This window comes from Ranitomeya variabilis, chromosome 2 (genome assembly GCF_051348905.1).
Source record: "Ranitomeya variabilis isolate aRanVar5 chromosome 2, aRanVar5.hap1, whole genome shotgun sequence".
NCBI lineage: Eukaryota > Metazoa > Chordata > Amphibia > Anura > Dendrobatidae > Ranitomeya > Ranitomeya variabilis.
This window is the reverse complement of record NC_135233.1, coordinates 353,187,687-353,209,799: the sequence shown is the minus strand read 5'-3', so window position 1 is coordinate 353,209,799 and position 22,113 is coordinate 353,187,687. Positions and strand designations below refer to the sequence as shown.

Below are 22,113 nucleotides of genomic sequence, written 5' to 3'. Positions count from 1 at the left end.
CTGGGCAGCTTTTGGGACTAAGTCCTGCTTTTCTCCTTCTGAGCATGCCCAGGGTAAGATCTCTCACTGGAGATCGAGGGTCACATGCTTGGATACTGCAGCAAAGCCCATTGATTCTCCAGGATGGTCCTGAAGGTGCTCAGGCTCTGTGGCAGCCTCTTATTGGTCCTTCTAGGAAGGTCTCGTACTTGCTGCAGCTATAAAAGGTTTGCATGGCCGCACAGCCATGCGCTAGTATCAATGCATGTCATGAGTTTTGCGCCAATATGGTCACGCTTGTGTGTATTCAGGGACCCGGCTGAAATAAGCCACTTAGAATACCGGCACCTCTGGTGAGGAGATTGTATGTATGGTTTCAGGGCCCTGGCTGAAATAAGCCACTTAGAATACTGGCTCCTCCGGTGAGGAGATTGTATGTTTGCCTCCTTGACTGCGTGACCACAAGCTGCTATCTGCTCAGCAGAAACTGTGTATTCCTGTGGAGTTTAACAGGACACAGTCCTTTCTTTATAGCGACTCTGTGAAGCAACAGAGTTCGCTTCTACCGCCATATAGTGCCACCGTTTGCCAGCAGCAGGTTCTTTTCCTGCACGGTGGACCCCGGGCTGCGAACGCACCAAATAACATCTCTATATTTACTCGTGCGTTCCGCCAGCCCTAACAGCATGTTACAGGCCAAAATCACCAGGGTAGGTGAACTTTCTTTTGATCAGGGTCATTTGGATATTTTGGGTTGTCATTATGATTTAAAAAGAGAAAACGCAGAAGTTTGACAATAAATGGCTTCACCCAACTACTAACCATGAGTGGAGAAAAAGATTTGGTGTTATCATTCATAGTCTTTGAAAAAAGGCCAAAAAAGCAAGGAAGGTCTCGTACTTGCTGCAGCTATAAAAGGTTTGCATGGCCGCACGGCCATGCGCTAGTTTCAATGCATGTCATGAGTTTTGCGCCAATGTGGTCACGCTTGTGTGTATTCAGGGACCCGGCTGAAATAAGCCACTTAGAATACTGGCTCCTCCTGTGAGGAGATTGTATGTTTGCCTCCTTGACTGCGTGACCACAAGCTGCTATCTGCTCAGCAGTTACTGTGTATTCCTGTGGAGTTTAACAGGACACAGTCCTTTCTTTATAGCGACTCTGTGAAGCAACAGAGTTCACTTCTACTGCCATATAATGCCGCCATTTGCCAGCAGCAGGTTCTTTTCCTGCACGGTGGACCCCGGGCTGCGAACGCACCAAATAACATCTCTATATTTACTCGGTGCATTCCACCAGCCCTAACAGTATACTAGCGCCAGGGTCTGGCTGGTAAATGGCAGACGATCAGCGTCTACAGAGGTACATCCAGCAGCTGGAGGGTAGGTTGGCGGCTCTTGAGCGCTCAACCTCAGCTGTGGATGTTACCGCAGTCGCTGCTCAGGCTGCCAGTGTAGCTGCAGCCAGTTTTTGTCCTCTGCCACCCCTGCTCCGACTTTAGCCCGTCTCCCGCTTTCAGACAAGTTTGCTGGTGACAGTAAGCTATATCGGGGATTTGTGAGTCAGTGCTCCATACATATTGGTCTCCTGGCTGCACGTTTTCCTACGGAACGGGCGAAAGTGGGATTTATTTTATCCCTTTTGTCGGGCAGGGCGTTGGAGTGGGCAACGTCGCTATGGGAGCGTAATGATCTTGTGGTGCAGAGTGCTCCTCTTTTCCTGGATGCTCTGAAACAGGTCTTTTTGGGACCTCGCTTCACCCACGATACCGCACTCCAATTGTTGGCAATAATGCAGGGTTCGTCCATGGTCAGCCAGTTCGCCGTCCAATTCCGGACTCTGGTCTCAGAGCTTGAATGGCCAGATAAAGTCTTTATTCCGGTGTTCTGGAAAAGACTGGCAGACCATGTGAAGGACGCCTTGGCCACCAGGGAGATTCCCGCCACACTGGAGGAGCTCATTTCTATATCTACCCGCATTGACCTCCGTTTTAACGAGCGGAGGTTAGAGCGGACCCAGTGTAGGCAGAGGTTTTGGCTGGCCCCTATCTTCACCAGTCCTCTAGAATCTCCTGTTCAGGAGTCTGACACCCATGACGCCATGGAGGTTTCTCGAGCGGGACCTAAGTCTGGGACCGATCTAGTACCCGTGGTTTGTAAAGATTGCCAACAACAAGGACATTATGCCAATAAATGTCCACAGCGGTTGGGAAAGCGATCGCGTCTAGTGACCATTGGAGGAGGTTCACCAGACACAGCGGCATTTTCCTCCAAGTTGTCCTTTAAAGGGACAATCACGTTTGGCTCATCCTCTCTGACAGTCAAGCTTTGTGTGGACTCTGGAGCAGAGGGGAATTTTATGTCCTCTGCTTTTGCTCTGCGCCATGCAATACCTCTGGTGATGCTCGCCAAACCGGTGACTGTCAGAGTAGTGAATGGGTCAACACTTCCCTCACAAATCACACACCAGACTGTCCCTTTCACGTTGTCCATGTCCCCTTCCCACCAGATTATTTCCCTTCTCGTTCTTCCCGAGGGAATGTATGAGATTCTACTGGGAATACCCTGGCTCCGTTTCCACTCCCCACATATTGAGTGGACCTCAGGGAGGATATTGGGTTGGAGTGATTCACGTAAGGGCAGATGTGTGAGGAGTGCGTTCAGGTTTCCACTACTGAGATAGCTGCAGATCTCTCTTTGCTTCCCAAGTGCTATTGGTCCTATGCAGACGTCTTTTCCAAAAAGGCAGCGGAGACCCTTCCACCTCACCATCCCTATGACTGTCCTATTGATCTCTTGCCTGGAGCAGAACCTCCTCAGGGACAGGTCTATCCCCTCTCTCTTCCGGAGATGGAGGCTATGTCCCAATATATCCAGGAAAATTTGGCAAGAGGGTTCATTAGGAAGTCAGTGCGACCTGCAGGGGCGGGGTTCTTCTTCGTGCAGAAAAAGAACGGAGAATTACGTCCTTGCATAGATTACAGGGGTCTTAACGCCATCACCATTAAGAATAAATACCCGTTGCCCCTGATTTCTGAGCTCTTTGATAGGCTACGGGGAGCAAGGGTATTTACCAAATTAGTTCTGCGGGGTGCTTATAACCTGATTCGCATCCGTGAGGGGGATGAATGGAAGATGGTGTTTAATACCAGGGATGGGCACTATGAGTTTCTGGTGATGCCCCTCGGGCTCTGTAATGCCACAGCCGTTTTCCAAAACTTTGTCAGCGATATCTTCCAGGATATGCTCTCCACCTCAGTCGTAGTCTATCTGGATGATATTCTCATCTTCTTTCCAGATATTGATTCCCACCGGAGAGACGTTGGCAGAGTCTTCGACCTCTTACGAACAAATTCCCTCTATCCAAAGTTGGAGAAGTGTATGTTTGAGCAGGAATCTTTACCTTTTCTGGGCTATATCATCTCTGCCCAGGGATTGGCTATGGATCCTTTCAAACTACAGGCTGTGATGGACTGGCAAGAACCCCATTCTCTTAAAGCGGTGCAGCGCTTTATGGGGTTCATTAATTACTATCGCCAGTTCATTCCCCACTTCTCAACTTTGGTAGCTCCCTTGGTAGCCCTCACCAAGAAGGGACCAAATCCCAAATTGTGGTCTGAAGAGGTCTCCAGGGCCTTCTCTTCTATTAAGTCTCATTTTGCTAGCGCTCCCATCTTACATCGCCCCGATGTAGATAAGCCATTTATCATGGAGGTGGATGCCTCATCCGTTGGTGCTGGAGCAGTCCTTTTCCAAAAGGATGCTCAAGGTCGGAAGCATCCTTGCTTCTTCTTCTCCAAGACCTTCACACCAGCGGAGAGGAATTATTCCATTGGGCACAGGGAGTTGCTAGCCATGAAGTTGGCTTTCTCTGAGTGGAGACATCTCTTGGAGGGGGCTCGCTTTCCCTTTCAAGTATTCACAGACCACAAGAATTTGGTTTATTTACAGACTGCCCAGCGGCTAAATTCTCGCCAGGCCAGATGGTCCTTGTTCTTCTCTCAGTTTCATTTCACCCTCCATTTTCTTTCCAGGGAGAAGACCATTCGTGCCGACGCTCTCTCTCGCTCCGTTGTATCATCTGAGGAGGAGGAAGAGGAGCCTCGGCTTATTGTCCCTTCCGAGAGCCTGAGAACTGTGGCCCCGGTTTCGCTAGAGCCTGTGCCTCCGGGCAAGACTTTTGTACCATCCAATTTGCGTCCGGAGGTTCTCTCTTGGGCTCACTCGTCTAGGGTGGCTGGACATTTCGGGACCAAAAGGACATCTGAGTTGCTGGCGAGGACATATTGGTGGCCTCATATGGTCCGTGACATCGCAGATTATGTTCGGGCATGTGTCTCCTGCGCCAAGAACAAGTCTCCTCGTCAATGGCCAGCTGGGTTGCTTTACCCTCTGCCGGTGGCAGATAGGCCCTGGGAGATGGTCGGGATGGATTTTGTGGTGGGCTTACCCAAGTCTCGTAGCTGCACCATTATTTGGGTGATCACCGACCATTTTTCCAAAATGGTGCACTTGGTGCTTCTTCCACGGCTACCTTCTGCATGGGCTCTGGTGGCATTGTTTATCAAACACATATTTCATCTACACAGTATGCCGGACAAAATTGTCAGGGACCGGGGTCCCCAGTTTGCTTCTCGATTCTGGAGAGAGCTTTGTCGTCTACTCAGCATTGAGTTGAATCTCTCCTCAGCATATCATCCCGAGATGAATGGGTTGGTAGAGAGGGCCAATCAGACCCTGGTCACATATCTGCAACATTTTGTTGACTGGGCATCCTTGCTACCGTGGGCGGAGTTTGCGCTTAACACCGTTGTAGCCGACTCCACCGGTCAAACTCCTTTCCTCCTTAATTATGGCCAGCATCCGCGGGTTCCTGTGCCTATGCACGCGTCTTCTGCTGACTCCAGGGTGGCAGACTGGGTAGCGGAGGCACGAGACATTTGGGACTGCACTCAGGATGCCATCCGGGCCTCCAAGGAGAGAATGAGGTCCTCCGCCGATGCACATCGGCGCCCTGCTCCGACCTTTTCTCCTGGCGACTTAGAGTGGCTCTCCACCCGTAACATCAGGCTGCGTTTTGAGTCCACTAAGTTTGCACCTCGCTACTTGGGTCCCTTCAAGGTCCTCGAACAGGTTAACCCTGTGGTCTACCGTCTGGCCCTTCCTCCACGCCTAGGTATCACCGACACCTTTCATGTGTCCCTCCTTAAGCCCGTATACATATTCCGGTTTTCTGAGTCATCTGCCGGGACATCGGGTTCGTCTACGGACGATTACGAGGTGAATGCTATTTTGGGGTGCAATGTGGTATGTGGCAAAAAAATTTATTTGGTGGACTGGAAGGGTTATGGTCTTGAGGACAGGTCCTGGGAGCCTGCTGAGCACATTCAGGCTCCGCAGCTCATTGCTGCCTTCGAGCGTAGTGAGGCCCAAGGGGGGGGGGCCCTGGGAGGGGGGGTAATGTTAGGGGTCGAGTTCCTGCCTCTGCACAGGGGGAATCTCGGGCCATCTCCGCTGCGGTCTCCCATTCTTCTCCTGCCGCAGTGGAGCCTACTTAGAGGAGACGTCGGTCCCAGCATCTCGCTCAGTCTGACTCTGTGCAAAGGGTTACTGCTGCTTTTCCAGCTTCTGCCATTGAAGCCAGTGCTGGGCAGCAGCGAGCAGACGCTTTTGGGACTGCTTTTCTCCTTCTGAGCATGCCCAGGGTAAGATCTCTCATTGGAGATCGAGGGTCACATGCTTGGATGCTGCAGCAAAGCCCATTGGTTCTCCAGGATGGTCCTGAAGGTGCTCAGGCTCTGTGGCAGCCTCTCATTGGTCCTTCTAGGATGGTCTTGTACTTAAAAGGTTTGCATGGCCGCACGGCCATGCGCTAGTATCAATGCATGTCATGAGTTTTGTGCCAATGTGGTCACGCTTGTGTGTATTCAGGGACCCGGCTGAAATAAGCCACTTAGAATATTGGCACCTCCGGTGAGGAGATTGTGTGTATGGTTTCAGGGCCCTGGCTGAAATAAGCCACTTAGAATACTGGCTCCTCCGGTGAGGAGATTGTATGTTTGCCTCCTTGACTGCGTGACCACAAGCTGCTATCTGCTCAGCAGTTACTGTGTATTCCTGTGGAGTTTAACAGGACACAGTCCTTTCTTTATAGCGACTCTGTGAAGCAACAGAGTTCGCTTCTACCGCCATATAGTGCCACCGTTTGCCAGCAGCAGGTTCTTTTCCTGCACGGTGGACCCCGGGCTGCGAACGCACCAAATAACATCTCTATATTTACTCGGTGCGTTCCGCCAGCCCTAACAGCATGTTACAGGCCAAAATCACCAGGGTAGGTGAACTTTCTCTTGATCAGGGTCATTTGGATATTTTGGGTTGTCATTATGATTTAAAAAGAGAAAACGCAGTAGTTTGACAATAAATGGCTTCACCCAACCACTAACCATGAATGGAGAAAAAGATTTGGTGTTATCATTCATATTCTTTGAAAAAAGGCCAAAAAAGCAAACATTTTGCCAGGGTATGTAAACTTTTAAGCACAACTGTAAGTGTCCGGATACCATTTTCAGCAAAATATATTTCCATGACTCGGTATAGTTACTGAATTGGGGTAGGTTAAGAAATTCTACATCTGTATATTCAGTCACTTCTCTTTTAGACTATCTGTCCTTGAGGAAGGAAGAGTTTCCAGACTGCCTTAATTCTATTCTGTTCTACTATATTTAGCCTCTATTGCAAACTCCGATGTCCTACATCAGTTCCTCTTCACCTAGTAAAATCTGCTACATCACTGTCCAAGTTCTGCTACAATGAGATGCCATTGCTAAATCGATTCCAGATTGCTGATTCCATTGCTATTCCAGATCTGATTCTCTTGTTTTAGTTCAGTTGTTCCAGTAGCCTCTTTGTTACCATCGTTCCAAATAGATTACATTGGTACACCATTGCTGCGTTGGAACTGATTGGGAACAATGACTTTGAGAATCCCCTTCTCAAGATGAGTCTAATTGATTGCTATGGCTGCATGCAAATATTATCTGACACTTATTTGCAAATTCCTAGCTGACACATTTTTCATATACTTGAATGGAAAGGTGACAGCTAAATCAGTAGCCAGTAGACTGATGGATGACTTTTGCCTTGGACTAGGGACCCTCTTCTTAACGCTATGAGCAGAGGATACATGCTGCCAGGATTCGAACCCAGCAGCTCTTGTGCACTAGGCGGCAGCTCTTCCCTCTGAGCTATTCAGCTTGCTGGACACTTCCTTGCTAAATCAGAAACTAGTACTTGTGTGGTTCCTGATGTCTGCACCCCAAGTTCCTGATTGGCTCACCTTGTTATCTCTAGATTTAGCACCCTACTTAAACCTGGCACTGCACTTCCTTCATTGCGAGATTATTGAGCTCCTGCCTTTTGTCTATCTTATTCCCACTTGCTGCTTATCCTCAAGATCCTATTGCTGCTCCGTGTACCGACCTCTGGATATATCCTAGCTATGATTCCTGCTTATCCTCCCAAGAACACTGCTGCTCCGTGTACCGACCTCTGGATATGTCCTAGCTATGATTCCTGCTTATTCTCCCAACAACACTGCTACTCCGTGTACCGACCTCTGGATATGTCCTAGCTATGATTCCTGCTTATTCTCCCAACAACACTGCTACTCCGTGTACCGACCTCTGGATATGTCCTAGCTATGATTCCTGCTTATTCTCCCAACAACACTGCTGCTCTGTGTACCGACTTCTGGATATATCCTGACTATGATTCCTGCTTATATACAAAAAAGGTTGCACTCTATCATGCTAAAGCATGCCAATGTGAAATATATGAAATATGAATAGCAAGACAGCTTTTGAATTTTAGGAAGAAAATAAGACACTTAGCATAAAATATGGCAAATTATATCTGCCCATCAACCATCGTCAAAGTGGTCTCAAAGACTGATGGGTCCCCACATGTGTAAATACCGCTCTTAGGCTGATGTCTGAATTCCTGGGTGCACGTGGACACCTCAGCAAGGCCTGCATTTATGGGTAGATAGGAACCTGCTGTAATTAAAATCACCACATGTTGAAGGGCGGAGTGCTCGGTCACTAAGCTAACATAGAAATGACAAAAAACTGACTGGCACATCGAGACTAGTGTGAATAGGTGCATACCAGGAGCAGCTACCTCCATATTCAATATACAAAAAAAGGTTGCACTCTATCATGCTAAAGCATGTCAATGTGAAATATATGAAATATGAATAGCAAGATGACTTTTGAATATTAGGAAAAAAAATGAGATGCTTAGCATAAAGTATAGCCAAATTATATCAAGGTTGGGGGTGGGGTTACAAAGTATATTTGACTAGAAGGCACAAGACACCTAGTCCTGTAGTGATAATCTCCTGCTAATATAACACTAATTTTATTGAAACAGCAACCCATAACCCAGTAAAAGACAAATCACTGTCAGAACTTTGTCCCCTACCTCATGGTGCTCTCAGATTACAGACAGATTCCCTTTGATAAACATTCGATTTAATAAGCGCCAACATTTTCTAAGCAATCAACCCCAGGATACAGTGACACATAATTACAGTCAGACGCAATATTACTGCACAAACATAAGGAAAACAGGCCAAGCTCAAAATCTGCAAGAAAAGGAGGGGATACAAAAGGAACAATGGCATTTGTTCCACTACTATTCCAGCTTATTCCAGCAAACATGATTAAAGCAATAAGTACTGTTCATGTTCATTCCTTCTGACTGCTTCTCTTATAAACCCCAGATAACAATCGCCACCGCGGAGAGACGTCTACTGCTTCAGGTAAGAAACATTCCTTACTTTATCTAGAAATCAAAGAACACATCGCTAAGTGGTTGTAAGATTATAAATCGTCACATATCACACTCATCTAACCTGTAACTGTATTATACTCTCTTAGATAATTTTGTACCCAGATATTATACTAGATTACATTATATAAACTATATTATTTTATTCTGTGCAAAGTTAGAATACATGCCCTACTGTAGTTTATTACACTGCATTATTTATTATTTTGCATTACTTATTTTGCTGTATTATTTACTCTGTACTTTATTTTATCTAGTACAATTTTATAGTATATTAAATTCTATATTTTCTTACACTATATAATGTTATGCAACACTATTTTACAGGATTATATTCCATATACATAGTATACTAAACTTCACAATATTATATTTATTCGATATTATTATATCCAATATTATAATACACTGTATACATGTATAACTGTATTTTGGTTTACTGTATTACTATATATTATTCTACTATACTTTATATTACAGTATAACATTCTGCCCAATACTTTGATATACTGTATATACAATACATATATACTGTACTGTATATATACTGTAATATAAAGTATAGTAGAACGATGTATAGTTATATAGTAATATATAGTACAAATATATATATATATATTTTGTACTATATTCTACTATATTACTATACATCGTTCTACTATACTTTAATATTACAGTATATCATTCTATCCAATACTATGATATGCTATATATATATATATATATATATATATATATATTTATATATTTATATATATACATATAAGTATCTGTACTATATTTTACTATATTACTATATATTATTCTGCTATAGTTTACTTTACATTACAGTGTATTATTCTTTCCAATGTGATAGTATTCTGTATTCTATTTTGTCCCACTATATTAAATTTATCAAGTGAGACTGTACTGTATTTAAAATATCTTAGGCTATGTTGTTCACACATTGCATTTTTGCAGCATTTGTTTGCTTTTTTTATGCACATCTTAAGCTGTGTTTTACAGTACCAGCAAAGTCTATGAGATTTCAGAAATCTCGTGCACCCACATTGGTTTTATTTTCCAAACTACAGCATGGAAGTGCATTGAACAGCAAGGTGGATTGCTGCTAAGCGAGGGGTAGGAGTGTGTCTATATGTAAAATCGTCCTTAAAACCTATCCGGCGTGATAATATAGGTGAATCTAATGAAAATGTAGAGTCCCTGTGGGTGGAGATAAGGGGAGGGGGGAAAAATAATAAATTACTGATAGGGGTTTGGTATAAGTCTCCGAAAATAATGGAAGCAACGGAGAATATCCTCGTAAAGCAAATAGATGAAGCTGCTACTCAAGGAGAAGTCATTATTATGGGGGACTTCAACTACCCTGAAATAGATTGGGGAACAGAAACCTGCAGTTCCAGCAAAGGTAATCGGTTTTTGACAACTATGAGAGACAATTACCTTTCACAACTGGTTCAGGACCAACAAGAAGGGGGGCACTGCTAGACCTAATATTAACCAACAGGCCAGACCGCATATCAAATATAAGGGTTGGGGGTCACTTGGGGAATAGTGATCACAAAATAATAAGTTTTCATGTCTCCTTTAATAAGATGTGTAGTAGAGGGGTGACAAGGACACTAAACTTCAGGAGGGCAAATTTCCAAAGGATGAGAGATGATCTTAGTGCAATTATCTGGGACGATATCCTGCGACATAAAAATACACAAAGAAAATGGGAGACGTTTATTAGCATCCTGGATAGGACCTGTGCACAGTATATACCGTATGGGAATAAACATACTAGAAATAGGAGGAAACCAATATGGGTAAATAGAGCTGTAAGGGGCGCAATAAGTGACAAAAAGAAAGCATTTAGAGAATTAAAGGAAGTAGGTAGTGATGAGGCATTAAATAAATACAGAAAATTAAATAAATTCTGTAAAAAGCAAATCAAGGCAGCAAAGATTGAGACAGAGAAACTCATTCACAGAGAGAGTAAAAATAATCCCAAAATATTCTTTAACTACGTAAATAGTAAGAAACTAAAAAATGATAGTGTTGGCCCCCTTAAAAATAGTCTGGGTGAAATGGTGGATGAGGATGAGGAAAAAGCCAATATGCTAAATGACTTTTTTTCATCAGTATTTACACAAGAAAATCCCATGGCAGACAATATGATCAGTGATAACAAAAATTCCCCATTAAATGTCACCTGCTTAACCCAGCAGGAAGTACGGCGGCGTCTAAAAATCACAAAAATTGACAAATCTCCGGGCCCGGATGGGATACACCCCCGAGTACTGCAGGAATTAAGTACACTCATTGATAGACCATTATTTTTATTCTTTAAAGACTCCATAATAACAGGGTCTGTACCACAGGAGTGGCGTATAGCAAATGTGGTGCCAATATTCAAAAAGGGGACAAAAACTGAACTCGGTAATTATAGGCCAGTAAGTTTAACTTCTACTGTGGGTAAAATCCTGGAGGGCATTCTAAGGGATGCTATACTGGAGTATCTGAAGAGGAATAACCCCATGACCCAATACCAACATGGGTTTACTAGGGACCGTTCCTGTCAGACTAATCTGATCAATTTCTATGAAGAGGTAAGTTCCGGACTGGACCAAGGGAACACAGTGGACGTAGTGTATATGGACTTTTCAAAAGCTTTTGGTACGGTGCCACACAAAAGGTTGATACATAAAATGAGAATAATGGGGATAGGGGAAAATATGTGTAAGTGGGTTAAGAGCTGGCTCAGGATTAGGAAACAAAGGGTGGTTAATAATGGAGCACACTCGGACTGGGTCGCGGTTAGCAGTGGGGTACCACAGGGGTCAGTATTGGGCCCTCTTCTTTTTAACATACTTATTAATGACCTTGTAGGGGGCATTCAGAGTAGAATTTCAATATTTGCAGATGACACTAAACTCTGCAGGGTAATCAATACAGGGGAGGACAATTTTATATTACAGGCTGATTTATGTAAGCTAGAAGCTTGGGCTGATAAATGGCAAATGAGCTTTAATGGGGATAAATGTAAGGTCATGCACTTGGGTAGAAGTAATAAGATGTATAACTATGTGCTTAATTCTAAAACTCTGGGCAAAACTGTCAATGAAAAAGACTTGGGAGTATGGGTGGATGACAAACTCACATTTAGTGGCCAGTGTCAGGCAGCTGCTACAAAGGCAAATAAAATAATGGGATGCATTAAAAGAGGCATAGATGCTCATGAGGAGAACATAATTTTACCTCTATACAAGTCGCTAGTTTGACCACACTTTGAATACTGTGTACAGTTCTGGTCTCCGGTGTATAAGAAAGACATAGCTGAACTGGAGCGGGTGCAGAGAAGAGCGACCAAGGTTATTAGAGGACTGGGGGGTCTGCAATACCAAGATAGGTTATTACACTTAGGGCTATTTAGTTTGTAAAACTGAAGGCTAAGGGGTGATCTTATTTTAATGTATAAATATATGAGGGAACAAAACCGCCAAGGCAAGTACAAAACAGAATCCTAGACCAAGAAAAAGACCAAAAAAGAAGGATCCCTAAAATATAACTTTTAATAAATAAAGCTAAAAACTCTTTGTTCCAATTCTGAAGACATGAATACAAATTGCCACAGGAATACATAAGATGTGGACTATCTGACCCTATCAGGGGCCCTAATACTGATCACTACCTGACTGCGGAGGTTGGCACCCTAAGTTTCTGTGGTTGGCGCCCCCGCTTCACGACGACTGGCCCTGACAGCCCTATATATTCCCTGTGATCCCTAACAAGTCATGTCCCAATATATTTGTTACCCCCAAAAAATGAAAGCAATATAAAAAATTAGCAAAACTTGAAAAAAATATATTTGAAAAAACTAAAAAAAACAAAACTCAGCAAAAAAACACAAAATTAGTTTCCTTGCCCCAGACAGACCCTTAATAGGGTTTTCATATAAATCCAACCAATCTTTTGGGCAGAAAAAATTAATGTCTCGTTTATCCAAAATGCTAAATGATGGAGGACCACTCCAACTGACTCATAATACACACATAATGTGCCCTGCGGATACATAAATACAGTAACCAGATGGTCAAATGACTATTTAACATCTGAGTATTACTAAAGGAGTGGTAACCCCAAAATGAAACACACAAATGTATCCCACAGAGGTCTTAAAGCAAAATGTAATTTTCAGTCGCTCAAATGGCGACATCCCATTCTGATAAATCAGTCACTACAATCTATAAAGCGCTTTTACTCATCTGATTTCCAGTATTCCATTTCAAGCACTATGGGCATCCATTCAGCCATGTAAGAAGACCTCCAATCGGGATGTCATCCCTAATTATACCCGACACGTTTCCCCCTGTGGGAGTACCGATGGTTCATCAGGGGGTATTGACCATCCAGATAGTGAGAGGGTACAAGAGCGCCACTCATCCATACACAATATATACCATCCTCCCTTCCGGATTCATTGCCACGTGGGATCAGTCTCCACCCACCGGCGCGCACCCATAATACACCTTGCTGGACCGCAATTGCGTTCCAGCTCACATGTATGACGTACTTCTCCCAGGGGTGTCATGTGGGATCAGCCCTGAGGCCATAGCGCATGCATCACCTGGACTGCAAATGCGTTCCACGCTGTAGGGAGGCTGGGTAGCCGAGACCCCGCCCCTAATCCTTCCTTCGGCATCAATGCCACGCAGGGTCAGTCTCCACCCATCGGCGCACGCCCATGTTGCACACTGCTGGGCTGCAGGTATGTCCCAGCCAGTGTGTATAATGTGCTTCTTGCAACAGTGCACGTCATGTGGGATAAACGCTAAATACCATGGCGCATGCGTCACATGGACCGCAAATGCGCTCCACACTATAAGGGCACTATGTAAGGGGTCTTTTGTAAAAGTATCCACCCTTAATCAAAAGATCAGGTTAAAAGTAAGCATTTTAAGTGTGTACCTAACCTGGGAGCCCACAGATCAATTTAATTTAGTCAGCTGGCACCATTACTCCATAATTTAGTCACACTCAGGTTAGCCACACCTATCTCAATAAAGACCCCATATACCATATATTGTATAGAACAAGGAGGCGCTGTAACAAAACATTTTCTACAAGCGTGAAACAAACACAAAAAAAGAAACAAAAATACACCAAATAATGTCACAAACTCATTTTCTTCTAAAGGATAACAATATACCCGGCAGGTATAATACATATAAAACAATAAGTGATTTTTAGATGAAGCTTACAAAAGACATCTGTTCATTGAGACCAAAAGGGTTCACCGACTTCATTAGATAGATCCACCTTGTTTCCCGTTGTACAATTCTTCTGTCCCAATCACCTAATCTAACCGAAGGAGAGATCACCTCAATAACCATAAAACGCAACGAACCGGGGTTCCCCCCCATGCATCTCATTAACATGTCGCGCCTGGGGGGTATCTCTATTGTATCTAATATCCCCTAGATGTTCTCCGACACGTACACGAAGTTAACGTTTGGTTTTTCCCACATAGTCTTTGGGACACCCACAGGTACAGAGGTAAACAACTCCCACTGTTCTGCAATTTGCAAAATGTCTCATCTGGAAGACTCTTCCAGTTGCAGAGCTCTTAAACGTTTTTGTGGGTAATATATGTTTACAAAATGAGCAATGCCCACATCTGAAAGTCCCATGGGACCTGTTCTCCAACCATGTACCAGACTTCTTTGGAGGTGCAGAGTGACTGCATACAACTATGTCTCTTATTGATCTTCCCCTTCTATAAGTGACCGAGGGATATGGGGATATGTGTTCGCAAATGTCCGGGTCCGATCTAAGGATCTGCCAATATTTTTTCAGTATCTGGTATATTCTACCTGATTGGTCATCATACGTACCAATCAGGCATGTAATAGGTACTGTATCTACGTCTCTCTTGGGTACCAACAGCGAAGCCCGGTTGGTATTGTATGCAGCATGATATGCGGAATCAATCATATCACTCAGATAGCCCCTATCTTCAAACCGATGTTTCAGATCAAAGGATTTTGCTTCAAAATCGCCCATCCTCGAACAGTTTCTCCTTAATCTGAAAAACTGTCCCTTGGGGATACCCCTCTTTAAGGGACACGGATGATGGCTCTGCCACCTCAATAGGCTATTCGTGGCCATGGGTTTCCAAAAAATGGTGGTACTCAGGAGGCCATCACTTTTTCTCGAAATGAGGACATCCAGAAAGGTGATCTTGTCCATCCCTATCTCATAAGTGAATGTCATACCCTCGATATTACTGATGAGGTACCGCATAAACCCGGTAAAGAACTCAGTGTCCCCTTTCCAGAGAACGAGGATGTCATTTATATATTGGCCCCAGAAAACAATCCTGGGGCCCCAGAGCTCATCCACATCCCGAAAAACAAAAGTGTCCTCCCACCAGCCCAGGAGCAAATTAGCATAAGTGGGGGCACAGGGGCTCCCCATTGCTGTGCCCCTGAGCTCGTGGTAGATTTTATCATTAAAGAGAAAGAAATTCCGCTGCAGAACAAAACTCAACAGCTCAATCAGGAATCCATTGTGTGGTCCAAGATGCACCCCCCTCTCACTGAAATAGAAGTTAACGGCTCTCAGGCCATCTTGATGTCTGATACTACTATACAATGCCTCAACATCTATTGAGGCAATGATGGTATCAGAATCTATTGTAATACCTTCCAATTTAGTGAGGAGGTCACCTGTGTCCCTAATGTAAGAGGGTAGGGCCAACACAAACGGGCGCAACAATTTATCCACATAGATGCTACAATTCTGTGCAAGGGCACCCACACCCGATACAATAGGGCATCCCCTCAGTGGGGTGGTGCCTTTGTGCACCTTCGGTAGTGCATAAAAAGTTGCTTTAGTCAGAGACTTAGGTAAAAGGAAATCAAATTCACTTTAGAAATGAGTCTTCGTTGTAGCGCCGATGTTAAGATACCCGAGAGCTCCTGTAAAAATTCCTTAGTTGGATCACGTCTAAGAATCTCATAAGAACCCCTATTAGACACGATAGCCAAACACATATCCACATATCCCTTATTGTCCATCATGACGATATTACCGCCTTTGTCTGAAGGCTTAATCACAATCGAGTGGTTATTTTTGAGGGTTTCCAACGCCCTCCTCTCAGTACTAGGCAGGTTAGAAAAAGTTGAGTCAAGACCTGGATTTATCCTATTAATCTCATCCGTCGCCAGCTTTTGAAAGATTTCAATACTACCATAATCACCTGGAGGAGGCATTTTTTTGCTGATATGTTTCAGCTCAGAGAAGGGGTCCTCAGCCAATGGCCAGGACCCTTCCTCCGCAAGATCCTCCAATATTTCCAAATCAGCAAGGTCAGTATGAGAGATGCCTGTCATGATTCTCAATGGCGAGAGAACATAGCCCAGCATATATGAGAACTAGCTCTTGGAAGATGGAAACTATACTGACCATGAACTAAACCTGCCGCACAACTAGAAGTGGCCGGGTAGCATGCCTACGTTTTTTAACCCTAGATGCCCAGCGCCAGCCGGAGAACTACCTAATCCTAGCAGAGGAAAAGACAGTCCTGGCTCACCTCTAGAGAAATTTTCCCAAAAGGCAGACAGAGGCCCCCACATATATTGGCGGTGATTTTAGATGAAATGACAAACGTAGTATGAAAATAGGTTTAGCAAAATCGAGGTCCGCTTTCTAGATAGCAGGAAGACAGAAAGGACACTTTCATGGTCAGCAGAAAACCCTATCAAAACACCATCCAGAAATTCCTTTAAGACTCTAGCATTAACTCATAACACCAGAGTGGCAATTTCCGATCACAAGAGCTTTCCAGACACAGTAACGAAACAGCAGCTGTGAACAGGAACAAAATGCAAAAACACACAAGGACAAAAGTCCAACTTAGCTGGGAGTAGTCTAGTAGCAGGAACAAGCACAGAAGGCTTCTGATTACATTGTAGACCGGCAAGAAACTGACAGAGGAGCAAGGTTATATAGCGACTCCCACATCCTGATAGGAGCAGGTGAACAGAGGGAATGATGCACACAAGTTCAATTCCACAAGTGGCCACCGGGGGAGCCCAGAATCCAATTTCACAACAGTACCCCCCCCTCAAGGAGGGGGCACCGAACCCTCACCAGAACCACCAGGGCGATCAGGATGAGCCCTATGAAAGGCACGGACAAGATCAGAGGCATGAACATCAGAGGCAGTGACCCAAGAATTATCCTCCTGACCGTATCCCTTCCATTTGACCAGATACTGGAGTCTCCGTCTGGAAACACGAGAGTCTAAGATCTTTTCCACAACGTACTCCAACTCACCCTCAACCAACACCGGAGCAGGAGGCTCAACGGAAGGCACAACCGGTACCTCATACCTGCGCAACAATGACCGATGAAAAACATTATGAATCGAAAAGGATGCAGGGAGGTCCAAACGGAAGGACACAGGGTTAAGAATCTCCAATATCTTGTACGGGCCGATGAACCGAGGCTTAAACTTAGGAGAAGAAACCCTCATAGGGACAAAGCGAGAAGACAACCACACCAAGTCCCCAACACAAAGCCGAGGACCAACACGACGACGGCGGTTGGCAAAAAGCTGAGTCTTCTCCTGGGACAACTTCAAATTGTCCACCACCTGCCCCCAAATCTGATGCAACCTCTCCACCACAGCATCCACTCCAGGACAATCCGAAGATTCCACTTGACCGGAGGAAAATCGAGGATGAAACCCCAAATTACAGAAAAACGGGGACACCAAGGTGGCAGAGCTGGCCCGATTATTGAGGGCGAACTCCGCCAAAGGCAAAAAAGCAACCCAATCATCCAGATCCGCAGACACAAAACACCTCAAATATGTCTCCAAGGTCTGATTAGTCCGCTCGGTCTGGCCATTAGTCTGAGGATGGAAAGCAGACGAAAAAGACAAATCTATGCCCATCCTAGCACAGAATGCCCGCCAAAATCTAGACACGAATTGGGTCCCTCTGTCAGAAACGATATTCTCAGGAATACCATGCAAACGAACAACATTTTGAAAAAACAGAGGAACCAACTCGGAAGAAGAAGGCAACTTAGGCAAGGGAACCAGATGGACCATCTTAGAGAAACGGTCACACACCACCCAGATGACAGACATCTTCTGAGAAACAGGCAGATCCGAAATAAAATCCATCGAGATGTGCGTCCAAGGCCTCTTCGGGATAGGCAAGGGCAACAACAATCCACTAGCCCGAGAACAACAAGGCTTGGCCCGAGCACAAACGTCACAAGACTGCACAAAGCCTCGCACATCTCGTGACAGGGAAGGCCACCAGAAGGACCTTGCCACCAAATCCCTGGTACCAAAGATTCCAGGATGACCTGCCAACGCAGAAGAATGAACCTCAGAGATGACTCTACTGGTCCAATCATCAGGAACAAACAGTCTACCAGGTGGGCAACGATCAGGTCTATCCGCCTGAAACTCCTGCAAGGCCCGCCGCAGGTCTGGAGAAACGGCAGACAATATCACTCCATCTTTAAGGATACCTGTGGGCTCAGAATTACCAGGGGAGTCAGGCTCAAAACTCCTAGAAAGGGCATCCGCCTTAACATTCTTAGAACCCGGTAGGTACGACACCACAAAATTAAACCGAGAGAAAAACAACGACCAGCGCGCCTGTCTAGGATTCAGGCGCCTGGCAGACTCAAGGTAAATTAAATTTTTGTGGTCAGTCAATACCACCACCTGATGTCTGGCCCCCTCAAGCCAGTGACGCCACTCCTCAAAAGCCCACTTCATGGCCAAAAGCTCCCGATTCCCAATATCATAATTCCGCTCGGCGGGCGAAAATTTACGGGAAAAAAAAGCACAAGGTCTCATCACGGAGCAGTCGGAACTTCTCTGCGACAACACCGCCCCAGCTCCGATTTCAGAAGCGTCGACCTCAACCTGAAAAGGAAGAGCAACATCAGGCTGACGCAACACTGGGGCAGAAGAAAAGCGGCGCTTGAGTTCCCGAAAGGCCTCCACAGCATCAGGGGACCAATCAGCAACATCAGCACCCTTCTTAGTCAAATCAGTCAATGGTTTTACAACATCAGAAAAACCAGCAATAAATCGACGATAAAAGTTAGCAAAGCCCAAAAATTTCTGAAGACTCTTAAGAGAAGAGGGTTGCGTCCAATCACCAATAGCCTGAACCTTGACAGGATCCATCTCGATGGAAGAGGGGGAAAAAATGTATCCCAAGAAAGAAATCTTTTGAACCCCAAAAACACACTTAGAACCCTTCACACACAAGGAATTAGACCGCAAAACCTGAAAAACCCTCCTGACCTGCTGGACATGAGAGTCCCAGTCATCCGAAAAAATCAGAATATCATCCAGATACACAATCATAAATTTATCCAAATAATCGCGGAAAATGTCATGCATAAAGTACTGGAAGACTGAAGGGGCATTTGAAAGACCAAAAGGCATCACCAAATACTCAAAATGGCCCTCGGGCGTATTAAATGCGGTTTTCCACTCATCCCCCTGCTTGATTCGCACCAAATTATACGCCCCACGGAGATCAATCTTAGAGAACCACTTGGCCCCCTTTATACGAGCAAACAAATCAGTAAGCAGTGGTAACGGATATTGATATTTAACCGTGATTTTATTCAAAAGTCGATAATCAATACACGGCCTCAAAGAGCCGTCTTTCTTAGACACAAAGAAAAAACCGGCTCCTAAGGGAGATGACGAAGGACGAATATGTCCCTTTTCCAAGGACTCCTTTATATATTCTCGCATAGCAGCGTGTTCAGGCACAGACAGATTAAATAAACGACCCTTAGGGTATTTACTACCCGGAATCAAGTCTATGGCACAATCGCACTCCCGGTGCGGAGGTAGTGAACCAACCTTGGGTTCTTCAAAAACGTCACGAAAGTCAGACAAGAATTCAGGAATCTCAGAGGGAATAGATGATGAAATGGAAACCAAAGGTACGTCCCCATGAGTTCCTTTACATCCCCAGCTTAACACAGACATAGCTCTCCAGTCGATGATTGGGTTATGAGATTGCAGCCATGGCAATCCCAGCACCAAAACATCATGTAGATTATACAGCACCAGAAAGCGAATAACCTCCTGGTGATCCGGATTAACACGCATAGTCACTTGTGTCCAGTATTGTGGTTTATTACTAGCCAATGGGGTGGAGTCAATCCCTTTCAGAGGTATCGGAGCCTCCAGTGGCTCCAAATCATACCCACAGCGTTTGGCAAAGGACCAATCCATAAGACTCAAAGCAGCGCCAGAGTCGACATAGGCGTCCGCGGTAATAGATGACAAAGAACAAATCAGGGTCACAGATAGAATAAACTTAGACTGTAAAGTGCTAATTGAAACAGACTTGTCAGGCTTCTTAGTACGCTTAAAGCATGCTGATATAACATGAGTTGAATCACCACAATAGAAGCACAACCCATTTTTTCGTCTAAAATTCTGCCGCTCGCTTCTGGACAGAATTCTATCACATTGCATATTTTCTGGCGTTTTCTCAGTAGACACCGCCAAATGGTGCACAGGTTTGCGCTCCCGCAGACGCCTATCGATCTGAATAGCCATCGTCATGGACTCATTCAGACTCGCAGGCACAGGGAACCCCACCATAACATCCTTAATGGCATCAGAGAGACCTTCTCTGAAAATCGCCGCCAGGGCGCACTCATTCCACTGAGTAAGCACAGACCATTTGCGGAATTTTTGGCAGTATATTTCAGCTTCATCTTGCCCCTGAGACAAGGACATCAAGGCCTTTTCCGCCTGAAGCTCTAAATGAGGTTCCTCATAAAGCAACCCCAAGGCCAGAAAAAACGCATCCACATTGAGCAACGCAGGATCCCCTGGTGCCAATGCAAAAGCCCAGTCTTGAGGGTCGCCCCGGAGCAAGGAAATTACAATCCTGACCTGCTGTGCAGGGTCTCCGGCAGAGCGAGACTTCAGGGACAAAAACAATTTGCAATTATTTTTAAAATTTTGAAAGTGAGATCTATTCCCCGAGAAGAATTCAGGCAAAGGAATTCTAGGCTCAGACATAGGTGCATGAACAACAAAATCTTGCAAATTTTGTACCTTTGTGGCGAGATTATTCAAACCTGTAGCTACACTCTGAAGATCCATTTGAAACAGGTGAACACAGAGCCATTCAAGGATTAGAAGGAGAGAAAGAGAGGAAGGCTGCAGTATAGGCAGACTAGCAAGTGATTCAATTAAGAGCACACTCAGAACTAGAGGAAAAAAAAAAAAAAAATTGTAGCAGACTTCTTTTTTCTCTCCTTTCTCAGCCAGTAATTTAACCCTTTTTTGGCCGGTCAAACTGTCATGATTCTCAATGGCGAGAGAACATAGCCCAGCATATATGAGAACTAGCTCTTGGAAGATGGAAACTATACTGACCATGAACTAAACCTGCCGCACAACTAGAAGTGGCCGGGTAGCATGCCTACGTTTTTTAACCCTAGATGCCCAGCGCCAGCCGGAGAACTACCTAATCCTAGCAGAGGAAAAGACAGTCCTGGCTCACCTCTAGAGAAATTTTCCCAAAAGGCAGACAGAGGCCCCCACATATATTGGCGGTGATTTTAGATGAAATGACAAACGTAGTATGAAAATAGGTTTAGCAAAATCGAGGTCCGCTTTCTAGATAGCAGGAAGACAGAAAGGACACTTTCATGGTCAGCAGAAAACCCTATCAAAACACCATCCAGAAATTCCTTTAAGACTCTAGCATTAACTCATAACACCAGAGTGGCAATTTCCGATCACAAGAGCTTTCCAGACACAGTAACGAAACAGCAGCTGTGAACAGGAACAAAATGCAAAAACACACAAGGACAAAAGTCCAACTTAGCTGGGAGTAGTCTAGTAGCAGGAACAAGCACAGAAGGCTTCTGATTACATTGTAGACCGGCAAGAAACTGACAGAGGAGCAAGGTTATATAGCGACTCCCACATCCTGATAGGAGCAGGTGAACAGAGGGAATGATGCACACAAGTTCAATTCCACAAGTGGCCACCGGGGGAGCCCAGAATCCAATTTCACAACAGATGCCTAACTGTTGGCACCTTTGTAGATCTTTTTTTTTTTTTTTTTAAAAACGTTTCCATTTCAATTTTCTGGTGAACAGATTGAGGTCTTTAACCCAATTAAACGGATCAAATCTGGTGGTCAGGACAAAGCTAAGGCCAAGGGACAACACCCTCGTCTCAGTAGGTGTTAAGTTATGAGAGGAGATATTCACA

General features: G+C 44.8%; 1 protein-coding gene across 4 annotated transcripts in view; it reads left to right on the top strand.

Annotated features, from left to right (window-relative positions):
• The first annotated feature begins 8,442 nt into the window (after positions 1 to 8,442).
• The window catches only part of LOC143805873 (cytochrome P450 2F3-like), a 177,887-nt gene continuing 164,216 nt past the window's right edge, over positions 8,443 to 22,113 (top strand). The window contains exon 1 of one of the 4 annotated variants that reach the window (XM_077285606.1): positions 8,443 to 8,799. Coding sequence is in view for 1 of the 4 variants with exons in the window: in XM_077285611.1 (XP_077141726.1) it covers positions 8,722 to 8,799 (78 nt within the window). In the remaining 3 variants the exon portion in view is untranslated. Of the gene's footprint in view, positions 8,800 to 10,099; positions 10,237 to 22,113 lie in introns of those variants that run through there. The other 3 variants (XM_077285611.1, XM_077285607.1, XM_077285608.1) reach the window with 3 other exon arrangements.